The following is a 12,783-nucleotide window of genomic DNA, read 5'->3' on the forward strand; positions in this document are numbered from 1 at the left end:
AAGAACCTTATAAAGGAGAGGTCTACTTTTTTCCACCTCGTGGTCAGATGGCTATCAGGGTACACAGCCATCAGTCTGGCCTGAAGACCACTGAAGGTAAATGCATAAAATGTCTAAATGCATAAAAACTTAGGACCAAACCTCAAGAAGTAATTACCCTCCTGATGGCTACAAGCCATGCCCAGAGCATCAGGACCCTCCTGCCTTCCCTCCCTGCCACTGACCTCTATGTAGATGTAGTGCTTGCTGTTCTCTATCACGCTGATGTAGGCTTTGTGGATGGACTCCTCGTGGTATTTAATGCCAGCAGACCAGTCAGCAGCAGAGCGGATCACCTGGAAAGCAAGAGAGAGACACCTTCAGCTCTGCCCATCCAGGACAGCACCATGGCACCTGAATTATCCCAGGGGCAAGGCTCTTCCCCGGCACAGCCAGGCTTTCACTAAATTAGGTAGTAAGTGCAACATTTATAGTGCATTTGTAATTGTGAGAGAGGGCAGTCAGAAATAGTATTAATGCTTAGCAAGATTAGAAACATTAAGAGCCCTGTCCCATTGCTGTACTACTGGTCTCTCCCACCTGAGCAGCTCCAGATGCTTGCTCTTGCTTAAGGTCTCATTATAAACTGCTTTTAAAACAACCGACATTTCCAAGCTTTAGGGATGCACATCCCCATCAGTGATCTCTGCCCAGCACTTTAAAGCTGGTCTCCAGCTGGGGCAGGGTGTTTTTTGCCCAAGGAGGCTGTACAGAATCATACAATCAGTCTGATAACGCAGGCCATGCCTTTGCCCTCAGTACTTGAGGTCATTTGTTTCTTCTGCCCAATTCTTGCACAATCCCATTTGTGATGATACAACTTGTAAATTTTTTTGTTCAGCTGCCCACATTTATTTCTTAGCTTTTACTGGAAATCCACTTTTAAAGTAGATTCCTGCAGGATCACCAGGGCACGTCCTACCCCTCCACCCTGCAGTTTTTGTGCAAGAGAGCCACCCAACATGAGAAACAACCTTTGTTTGTGCTGTGGGCCAGGCTGAGCAAGCCCCACAGCAGTTAGCATCCTGTCTCCCCCAGCCAGAGATGCTGTGGCACCTCCTGCTCCTGCACTTTGAGTCAAGAGGCAGTCACACTACACCCCAAGTGACACTTTCCTAGATGGAAATGTAGTTTTTAATTAAGTGTTGGCAGAGTATGTGCTTGGGAGAATAGTTACTTGTTATTAGCCTCTCTCTTTAAACATTGTCAAGACAAAAACATTGAAACAATAGCCTTAAAGTATCTCAATATAACCATTATACTGGAACTCGGGGCCAGTCCCACACAGCACAAGACCCAGGGGCTGGGGATCTGTGAAATGTGTGTCTCAGTTCCAGCAAAATCCTGCTCTCTTGGGAACCCACCAAACCAATCCTCTTGTCTCCAGAGGCTCTCTGGAGGTGGCACTCAGGGCCATGGCTGTTTAACAGCAGATGACTCCTGAGCTGATCCCTTCACCTGGACAGGGGCTTTCTCCCACATCTGTTTTTCCCAGTAAAAAACAGCCCCTGCAACTCTTGTATTTGGCTGCTCTCTTGGCCAACAGGAGGGTGCACTCTGCAGTCTCCCTAACTGAGTGTTGGGGTCACAGATGTTGGATTGAGGGAACCAGCCTGAATGCAAGGGCTGTCACAGCCTTTAGCAGTGATAAACAGCTGCCCTTTGCCTGCACAAGCCTCTGCAAGGCCATGCTGATCATTCCCAAAGGTTTTTAATCACTCATTTGGTATACAAAGCCAAGGCTGAGAGTTCCCACTCATCCCAAGCTGGGCACTGCTGAAACAACACTGAGCACCATGGCAGACTGAGATCTTGAACAAAATTCCACCACTGGCATTAATAACATGTTAGTGGCATTAATAAGAACAGAAAAAACCATTTTTTTTCTGGGTAGAAAGCAGGCTAATTATTCCATATGCAGCCTAGACTGGAGCTCACAGCACTTCCACTCTCAGCACCACAGCAATCTGGAACTGCACTTCAGAAAGTGGCAGATTGTAGCTTTTTAGTGCACAAAATCTGATTTTTTTTTTTTTTTTTTGGTAATTAACACAACAGAACCATCACTCAGGACCATCCCTTTGCAGCACCATGACTTCCCAGTGCATCATCCACCCGCCCTTCCCTACATTCCTCCTCACCCCTCCACATAACTGGCACCCCAGCACATTCCACACCCCGGGCTGCCCCTGTTACAGGGCCATCATCTCTCTGCCTCACCCCAGAACAATGTGTCATGGCTAATTCCAAAAAGCTGGCACAGTACCACCCAAAAAGCTCCCACCAGGTACAACCTCTAATCCCCCTGCAAAGGGAAGAAGAGGTGTCAGAAAATGTTGGATGGGACAGCAGAACGAGTATAAGGTGTTTCATCTTGGATCTCCTCAAAATAAAGTTGTTTTTAACAGGTCTGCAGCCACAGGGACAGGACAATGTCACCAAGGCAGCATCCCATGGAGACACAGCTGTGGCACTCACAGACACACATACCCACACCTGGAAGTTTGCTACACAGCCCTTCCCTTATCACTGATGTTCCATCTCACATTTCTGGACACCTCTCTTTCCTGTTAAGGTATTTAAGGGCAGCTGGTTCAAACCCAACCTATTTCCTGGGGAGAAAAGGCCACATGCTGCACAGCAGAGCCCCTCCCATCCAGAGCTGGAGTCTGCATGTTCCAGCCTCTCCCTTCCCCTCCCTTGAGCCTCTCAATAGCTTGTCATCCCTTTAACTTCTCTAACTGATACAAGGGTAATAAAGGTGATGTTTGCTGAGGGCTAGTGCATAAACCCTGAACAAAGCAGGGCTCTCACGAAGACTTCAAAGAGGTGAGGGTGTCAGCTGCTGCCAGAGCATTAAACTTTCATTGCATTTCCATCAGGAATGGGATGTTGCCTCACCACATCACTTCTTTTGCAATGCTGGCTTTGGCAGATAACTGCAAACTCTGGAGTGGAAATTGGGAGATGGAATAGTGGAAAAAATCTGGCACTGCCTTTGGCAGATCTCTATTTGACTCTTGCAAGCATCAATGTGCTCTTGCAAAAATCATGTTGCTTATTGCAAGCAAAGCCCTGAAGTTCAAATGAAAGAGGATGGGAGAGCATGCCAGACTCCTTTTCCTCCTTCCCAGCCTGTACCTCCACAGTGTTTCCCACACACACTGCATTCATCCTCCCTGCCCAGGGGAAAGCCCTTGTCAGTGCTCTGTCCTCCCAGAAATGCTTTCCCACTCCTCTCCTCTCACAGAGGAGAGCAAAACCAGATGGTACAATGAGGTTGGAATCTGCTGCTGACAGGTCAGTGGTGTGGCCTTGCAGCAACATTGCAATCCCCAAGGATCCTTTGTGTTTTCCCTCCTCTGATCTACCCACAGTTGAAGACAGATTTGCAAACAAGGTCAGAAACAAGAAACCTAACAGCCAGGCTCTCCTCAATCACCTCACAGGCAAGGACAGTCCTGGGATGCTGGATTTTACCTTGGGGCAGTAACTTCTGCCTATAAAATCCCTACACAGAACTCAAATGGAGATAACAGGATTGGCTGGTGGCCAGCCAAAGGATTCAATACTAAGAAGAACAAGAATATTGATGTAGTTTTTCTGGATAAAAAGTTGGTAAAAGATTTTAGTATATCTGCTTATTTCTGTGCAGAACTGTACCACTGAGAGGAGATGCGAGCACCTGAACCCTCTGCTCCAAAATGAATAAACTGGACAGGCAAGTGGTGGATATTTCTGTCCCTGCAGAAAAGGAGGAATCATACAGGGATGCCCTGATGGACCCCCTGGGAGCTCCAGAAAAAGGCAACCAGGATGGGAAGTTCAGATCCAGGCCACAGGTGTCCTCCCCTGTCCCCACTTCCTACAGCAGCCAAATCTGAAACCTCCATCAGGAGGAGAGACTGAGTCACTTTAAGATTCACTGTGGGACTTCAGGGATGCTCAGGGCATTTGTGTCACCTGGGGACCAAGGGAAACCAGGCCAGTGTGGATATTAGGGAGGAGACAGTAAACATTTTACTATGTGCCTGCAAATCCCTGCCTTGGAGCTTGAGGAGGTCACCCAGAAATCATAACCCAGCTGAAGCAGCCTGGGGACCTGCACCCAGGCAGGGTGCCCCCCTCACTGATTCCTCCAGGCTTGGCACTACAAATGCTCTTCCCCACCAGTTTTCCCTCTTACTGGGAAGGTTGGTAGATTTCAGGACAACACATTTGCAGCCTAATATCACGTAGGTTTATTTATCTGTCTACATGCAGGGCTGTTTTGACAGATGCATAAATAAGAAATGAGCAAGGTAGTTTCAAGTGAATAATTTACAAGACAAACCTGCTCTCTTTTTGCTGTTTATGGCATCATTGAGAGCAGTTCCTCATTTCCTGGATGTATCAGTTATTTGCAATGCCTCTGCAATGTGGTGGCCAGGCTGGTTTTCCAACTGCTCACCCATCACTCAGCACCGGAGTCTGCGGATTCCGCAGTCACCGTTTGAACTCCATCCTCCTCTCCCACGGCCTGATGCCCTGAGCCAGCAGCTCTGCAGCTGGACTGAAGAGAAGCTGCATCTAGGTTTTTCTCAGTTTAATTTCTCCTTTGGGAAATGCTTCCAGTTCTGTAATCAGTAGAGCTTAACTTTTTGCTACAGCAAACCCTGTGATTTAGAAGTTGTGGCTTATCTTGTAGTTAAAGTGTGCTCAGGGGACACAAGCCCCATCAATTCCATGAGAACAAGATTTCCCAAGAAGCTGGCATCAGATACAGACAAGGAATCATTTAGAACCACAGGGAACAGGATGATGCCTGAAGGGAACTACTTCCCAGCAAGCTGGGAGTCTTGCTTTGGAGGCTGATGTAAAACACCCCAGAACCCTGACACAAGATCCCTGTGCTGCCCATCCCTCCCACCACACAGAGAGGAGCAGACAATGCCCTGGCAACCCTCAAACCCAGAAAAAAGCATCTTATTTCACTAAGCTTCCCCAAGCAGTGCTGTCGTCTGGGAAGACCACTCCTTACAAAGAGCAAAGTCATGCATTTTTCCTGGTTTTGGTCTAACTGCTCTTACTTCATACATTTTTCATCCACACACAATGGTTTTGCTGCTTCAGCATAACTATTTTGACTTTGTACTCTTCAACAAGTTCCTATTTCTGCTGGGTAACAGCAGTATTCAAGTAGTTGCACTTGACAGATCAAACTGGGCTTTTAAACAGAGGTATCTTGGCAATTCTGACTGTGAGACTGATTGTCACAAATCAGATTGTGGGCTGACTGTGTGGAACTGCAGAGGAGCCACAGGGGTGCAGGACTGCATAATAAAGTGCAGATGAAGCTCAAGGCAGAAAGCAAGACTCCAGCCCCAAGACTCCACTTAACTCTGGCTCTCACTGACCACCACCCGTCTGAGCGAGGCGTCAGGGCCTGGCAGACTGCTCTAAGATCTGAGATAAATACTCAGTGGGTAACCTCAACCCATCAGGCCTTCTTGAGTCATAAAGCCCAAATGTTAGGTGTTAGATGAAGAGCAGCAGAAAACAAACTATTAAACCACATGGCTGTGCAAAGTCACAGTGTTCCCACCACTTGAGTACTGCAGACACTTCAGTCCCCTTACCTCAAAGGTGGAAATATAAATTAATGCCTCTCTACTTAAAAGAGCTGCATTATTCTACTGTGATTAAGGATCTGGTCACCTAATCTATGAGTTGAATTAGAGATGAGTTTTGCATCTTATAATTCAAGTTCTGCAGAGGGTCTGTCAGGCATTCAGACTTCCTGGGAGGATGCAGAACAAGCCCTCTGAGGAGTATGTGAGCAGGAGACCAACACCCACCTGGACTGTGGCAGGAACAGCATCGGGCACCTGATACTTCAACTCATTAGCAGTTTGCTGGGATTTTGGCAACAGGAATGGGTAGGACAGGGACCGGTATTTGGGTTTCATAATCTGCACAGCGATGGGGGAAAAACAGATAAAGAAAAAATGCTTGCAACATGTCAAACAACACAAGGAAATACAACAGATGCCTGCAGAGGGCAGGGGGATGAGGCAAGGCTGTGCTTATCTCCATGCCCCCAGCAGTGACACCCACACCCACCTTGGTGAAGTTCCAGCGCTGGATGAAGTGCCGGGCGACGTCGCGCGCGGCTCTGCCGTGCACCACGGAGGAGATGTCGTGCCAGGGCATCCTGGGTGTGGTGTATCTGTCAATGAAGTCTGTGGGACAGGGGAGCACGGCTGAACTTCCTCAGACAAAGGACATGAGTATGGAAAAGCACAGCATCCCCCTCCTCAGACTGAGGTTTCTGGCACCAAGCACCCCCAAGGCAGATGACTTGGACTGCAACAGCATAATTAGCCCTAAAATCCCTCAAAAGGAGTTTTGCTGCTTTTTCCTAGCAACCACACCAAACCAGCCTTGTTACCTCTGGCTTGGAGGCAGGAAAAATAAGATCTGAGATCAAAAAGGTACAGAAGAAAGTCTGGGGAATGCAAAGGCTCCCACTCACCAGCAAAAGGCTTGTCGAGTTGAACCCAGTCTTTAAAGACAAAGTTGCAGTAGTCTTTTCCGTGCCAGAACCTGGTTTCCCCAAGCAGCTCTCCAACACCTGTCTTCAGGCTACGGATGGATCCTTTATCTGTCCCAGGCAAACAAAACAAAAACATGCTCCAAAGTCATGGCCATCCATTGCACACAGCAGTGAGAGACTCACAGCCATGGAACAGCACTGGTGGGACCTGCCAGTCCCAAGCAGCTGAAGCTGGTTTCTCCCTAGTCCTCCTGTTACTTTCAAGGGATGTATGTCAGTATTTTTTCTTCCCTATTTTAGTATTTCTTGTACAATCAGAAGAGGTTATAAATAGGAGTCTGTTATGGAAATGAAAAGCAGATGCTGAATTTTATCTTGGACTACATCACCCTATAACCATTTGCCTTTCCCCAGTTCAATAAAACCTAAATATTTCCATATGGTAGATCAAGTATATATCATGTACTTCATATATTTTACATTAATAGCGAACTAATTCCATCTTCTCTGCTAGAGAGTTTATTATTTTGCCTCTCTAGCAGGGTGTATCTCCTCTAATAGAAGTAGTATTTATTATCTAGAATGAGATGTTCATGTTCCCTCATGAAGTATTGTGGGTTTTCTTAGTATAATTTTGTTTTTTTCCAAATAGTATTTTAATAATATTTTTCCAAAATTGTATTTTTTGATACAATTTTACATGTTGAACAAATGGATCCTGAATTCCAAATTCATGTTGATTAAAAACGGCCTGAAATATTGTATACAGGGATGTTCCCTCCTAACAGGATCCCTTTTCCAGAGCGCATACTTTGGTGCAGTGAATTCTTTTTCCAGGCTCTTAAAAAATCCAAAAATGTTGGCCTAGACCATAAACAGTTACCTGGTGTTATTTCCTGACTGTGAGAGCAGCCTGCATCTGTGACACCAAATATTAATGCAGTAATTATACAGCAACGCCACGAGCAGAAACCTCCTCCTAACCCAACCACACCACCAGGTAACCACAAAACCCCTTAGCACACAGAAAAACCAACTTTCAACAGTCAGCAAAACACACAAAACAGTCACTGGCAGCAGCACAAGACCAGGGGACACAAAGCAAACCCTGCCAGCACCGCTGTGACCCCACCGAGCCGAGCTGAGCCAAGCCATGCCAGAAATGCCATGCAGCAGGTTTGCACCACAGCTGCCTTGGGAAACTCCAGCCTCTAGTGAGAGTCCAGGTGGAGCTGGGGAATCACTGACTCAACATGCCTGGGTGGGAATGGGAATGAGTGGGACACAGGCCAACACACGCTCCGTGTGCCACGCTCCGATGACTGCACGGTGACTCATGAGTGAGCATGAATGGCCACAGGGGAGACTGCACATTGTCCCCACAAAGACATGGAAGTGCTTTGTTGCCTGCCACTACTTTGTAACCAATATTCTATAATTGGCAATTAATGCCTTAGAGGAAGATGTTTGCAAGAGGATGATGCTGAAGAACTGCTCCTCACTTAATTCCTGAACCCAAAGCCTTCTTGAAAGGTACCAGACTGGGATAGGCCTTTCCAACACCAGTCCAGAGATGGGAACAGCTCAGTGCTCACATCCACCCAACTCCTGTTTCAATTGAGTGTGCTTTCCTTGGTTTTAATTAGAAGCAAAAGAGGGGACCCTAGTCTTTGTCCAAACATAGGACTGGCAGCAGCCACTCTGCTGCTTCCTCTCTCTGTTTGCATGTCTTCCTGCATCAGGCTTACTTTAAAAATATCCAATACAGAACTTCCCAGTTCCAGTAACAGCTCTTTCCTTTACAGGATGAGAGCTGCTGAAATCATCGCATACCAGAATCAGAATTATTTCTGCAACTGTTCCCTGCTGTCTTTATTGCAATTTTTTGTTTGCTCATTTGTTTGATTTTAGTTTGTTGTTGTTGTTTTGGGGTTTTTAATTCTTATTTATTTATGCTGCAGCATTTGTAGTTTCTGGAGAAGGCTCTTCTGCCAGGATGCCCACAGAGGAGGGATAAGGATGCTGGGAGAACAACAAGAAGCAAAGGCTGATCCTGGCACCCAGCCTCACTCTTACCATAGTTATAATGCAAAAACATCAGCAGCTAAAGCCTGAAGGGGTCCACAGCTCTACCTTCCTCCACTTACCCTCCCGAGGCTCAGCGAGCCCCTGTTTGGATTCACTGTGGTGATGGAACATTTTCAGATGGGGCCTTAAACTCTGGATTATATTCGGCGGGCTCCTAGTGGGGTTAGTGTAACCTGCAGAAAGTCAAGATGCTCTATTCATGGCAAAAACACACGTCCACCTCTGCACCCTGGTGCCTGCTCCTGTCTGAAGACACCTGGCAGACAGGAACTCAAACCACACGTCAGTTTGCTGGAACTAAAAGTGGCTGCCAGGCAAAGGACCTAATTCAGGACCCAGCTGGTTTTAACCCAAACAGTTGTAATGAAGTACAAAGCCATGGCTCTGTCCTGAGCTGACTGCAACCAAGACCCCCATGAGGAGCCAAAGACAAGAGAAAGATCATCAGGGAGGGATGGAAATTCCAGTAAGTTCCCCCATCTTCAGCAGCTGAGGACTTTCAGGAAGGATTTCATTCTGGAACAATTGCCAAGCTGATCCTTGTAATTTTAGCACTGAAGTTATCTTTAATGTCAGGAATTAAAAGCTGCATTTAAACATTCAACTGTTGAACAGACTTTCCTCTCTAGTAAGTGGGTAAATTTGGAATATTTCCATTTAAGTGAACTTATTTAAAACCTAGCTTTTAACACTAGTCTATGAGAGGGAATAATCTCATTCAGAAATTATTTGCTTGTTATAATAAATCCAAGTTGAAAAACGAAAGATTCAATTCTCCCTTTAAGGAACAAACACTTTCCAACAATACAAACATTAAGAATCACATACACTGTATCACATCATCTGATGGCTCATGAAAATTGCTAATTAGCTAAATAAAAAATCTATGTAAAACCTTCCTTCTCTGTTTTGCAGTGACACAAATTTACATGTTGGCTGCACACAGCTATTATTATGATAGTTAGGTAACCTGTCAACTTTCCTTCCATACAAAGAACACATTGCCCTAGAAATCACGTGAACGTGCACATACACCCACCCATCCACCTCCACACATCCTTTATATACATTATTTAGCTGAACATCACTTACTTGACTCACTGTCGATGCTGCTGACGCTGTCAGCATGGTGCATGCCGTGCTTGTGCAGGTGCTTGTAAATGCTGAACCTTGAAAACTTTTTGGGTTTTCCTACTCCTTTCATCTTTGATGTGTCTGGGGCATCATCAGCATTTCTCTCAAACAAGTGGCTCTCTGGGGCCAGACCTTGAGGCTGCAGTGGGACACGTTCAGTCGACTCTGCTGCAGCCTTAAAAGACACAAGACATGGCTGCAGGTCAGGTAAGAAGAACTTCCCCTTTAATTACAGATTCTCGTGCAGATCAGTGGTCAGAAACAACCACAAGCCAAATTTTGCTCTGTGACAAACACACTTCAGTGGGAACTAGGCATGCTTTCTGGGGAGAGTCTGTACTGAGGAGGCACTCACCAGGAAAGCCTATTAGCAGCATTTGGATCCATAAATTTACTCTGGATTATTACTCCCCTTGAAATTCTCATCAACCTAGACCTCTCAAATTTTTAGAGATATGTGGTTGCATACAGACCCAGGTTAGCAGAGAGCTCAGCAAACAAGGCAGCTGCTAAGGGCACAAACAAACAACATTTCAGAGTACTCTGCAAGTGCTTACTCTGCGTTTCTAAGTTTTGTTAAGAAAAGAAAGGTTCCCAGAGAAGCTGTGGATGCCCCATCCCTGAAGTGTTCAAGCCCAGACTGGACATGACATGGAGCAACCTGCTCTACTGGAAGGTGTCCCTGCCCATGATGGAGATTGGAACAACATGATCTTTAAGGTCCCTTCCAACCCAAACCATTCTAAGATTTTAAGACTTCAAATTGTGGCTGCTGTTCCAAACTCCAGTGGAAATCCAGCTCTCTTATTTCTGTGCCCTAGCAAGCCCTTGTCAGCACCTAGACCTAAAGAGTAATTTCACTCTTAGATCCTTCCTCTCATCACTTATTTGTCATTAAAGCTCCAAAACCCAACCCTATACTCAGAAGAGAACACAGCCCATTCACCCCTCCAGACCTGCCATGGCTGCTGTGGCCACCAGCTGGACCCTGCCCACTTATGTGCAGGCCTGAAACCTACTGGGGAGAAGGCAATGACAATACCCTGGAGAGATGCACCATTGGCTCTGGGCATTCCCCATAGAATAGGGTGAGGAAAGAGGCTTCTCCCATGGTGCTCTGCAGCACTAGGTTAATTTGTCCCTATTCTGTGTTTCCCATTGGCCTTCCCTACCCCTTTTACCTTTATATGTTAATATTCTAGTGAGTTCTCCCTTCCCTGTTTTCCCATTGGTTTGTGTAACCCCACCCATCCACCCTGGCATTTCCTATTGGTCCCTTCCCTCTGTACCGCCCCTGAGCCCTCAGACCATTGGATCCCTGATGCTCTTCTCCACCCCCTCTTTCCCTGTATTTATACCTTGGACCCTCCTTTGTCTTTGGTCCCTGGACTCCTTCAGCATTGCTCTGCATTAAAGCACGTTGGAACTCCATGCCTGGACCCTCCCATGTCTTCACTGCCAAGCTGCTGTGTATGTGTGTGTGTGTGCCAGTGGCTCCTACCCACTGGCTCTTGGAGAGGGTTGCATCCACCACCACCACCACAACACACTTACCGCCAGGTTGGCGGTGGACACCGACTTGACGGCGGCGGCGCGCTTGACGCTGCCCACGTCGGTCAGGCGGTGCTCGTCGTCGTCCCAGCGCCCGTACGCCAGGTCAATGCCGCCCACGAACGCCACGGACTGGTCCACGATCACCAGCTTCTCGTGGTGGGCCCACAGGTACACGGAGGAGGACACGTGGTCCGGGTGCCTCATCACCTGTGAGGAAACCAGCACTCGAGCTCAGCATCGTTGTCAAGTTTAAATCCTTCCAGGCAGAGAGCTGGTCAGCCTTTTTTGGCTGTTTGGGGTGATGGGGAAATGCTGGAGTTGTTACTGGATGCATCCACTGCTTAATTACTGAAGCTACTCAATTTCCCCATAGCTGGTGTCAGCCACATGGCAGCCAGGTGTTTCCCCAGGATGCAGGAATCCCAAGCAGCAATGATTACTGATGCTGGGATAGGTCACCCTTACAACAGCTTCATAAGAGGACCATAGTCAATGAAACTGCTTCATTTGAGCTGTAATAGCTGAGCTTTCAAACACAGAGCCTGCTCTGAAAGAAAACAACATATTGGTGATCTGAGTCACTTCTTTGGTTGTTGCCACCACACAAGTGAAACGAGAAGCTGGGCCTTTCCCCCCCCGCCCCAACTTAAAATCAAGTTGTTTGGTATTTGTTTAGGAATTTCTTTTTGACAAGTGTCTATGGAACCCTAATTTCTGTATCTAAGCTCAGAGTTTTATTTAAGATGTTAGAGCCACTAGATCAGTCTCCTGGAGAAAAAGCAACCAAGTTTCACCTGGCCGCTCCCAAAACCTGTGACACAACTCATGTGTATTGTCCAGTTTTGCTACAAAGATGATGAACAGATGCTTCCCTTCGCTGTGACAACTGATCAAGTGAAAATAAATCAATTATTCTAGCATAACAAGTATCTTACCGCTCATTAAGGTGTATGTGTCTCTAAGAGACTGGATTTAGCCTTATCTACTGGTTTGCCTGCCACAACTGATATTCTGCTTGGTGCCAGAACAGCAGTGTAACAGCAGAGGACAGTGCAATGCTGTTCTTCTATGGTGAGAACGTTAACATCCAGTGTGGACTCTCATCATTTACATTTGAGCAGAAATGCTGAAATGAGACAACACTCTCAATTTGTAATTTTCAATTTGATGTAACCCCATTACTGGTCACATGAAATACACTTCATGCGAATTAAGGTGAGCAGTTGTTTTGGCAAATCTAAACTAAGCAATTTTATGGTCCATCAGAATCTAAAGAAATGAAGTTGCCAGATGTGGCATCACCACATGGGTGTGCCTTGTCAGACACACTGCAATGGAGGGAAACACTCCTGAACCTGCAGTTCCCACCCAAAGACACCGGGGTCAGCACCAGCCATCAAGAACAATTGAATGCAAACACTCTCCACAGAGCC

General features: G+C 46.6%; 1 protein-coding gene across 2 annotated transcripts in view; it reads right to left on the reverse strand.

The window, feature by feature from the left end:
• Window positions 1–12,783, reverse strand: part of PLD1 (phospholipase D1) — a 62,247-nt gene that overhangs the window by 14,625 nt on the left and 34,839 nt on the right. The window contains exons 14-20 of one of the 2 annotated variants that reach the window (XM_053951714.1): window positions 11,351–11,557; window positions 9,755–9,971; window positions 8,722–8,835; window positions 6,554–6,682; window positions 6,142–6,260; window positions 5,877–5,990; window positions 225–335 (exon numbers count right to left, since the gene is read on the reverse strand). In XM_053951714.1, coding sequence (XP_053807689.1) covers window positions 225–335; window positions 5,877–5,990; window positions 6,142–6,260; window positions 6,554–6,682; window positions 8,722–8,835; window positions 9,755–9,971; window positions 11,351–11,557 — 1,011 coding nt within the window. The remainder of the gene's footprint in view (window positions 1–224; window positions 336–5,876; window positions 5,991–6,141; window positions 6,261–6,553; window positions 6,683–8,721; window positions 8,836–9,754; window positions 9,972–11,350; window positions 11,558–12,783) is intronic. The other variant, XM_053951715.1, reaches the window with a different exon arrangement.

Source organism: Vidua chalybeata, chromosome 10 (genome assembly GCF_026979565.1).
Source record: "Vidua chalybeata isolate OUT-0048 chromosome 10, bVidCha1 merged haplotype, whole genome shotgun sequence".
NCBI lineage: Eukaryota > Metazoa > Chordata > Aves > Passeriformes > Viduidae > Vidua > Vidua chalybeata.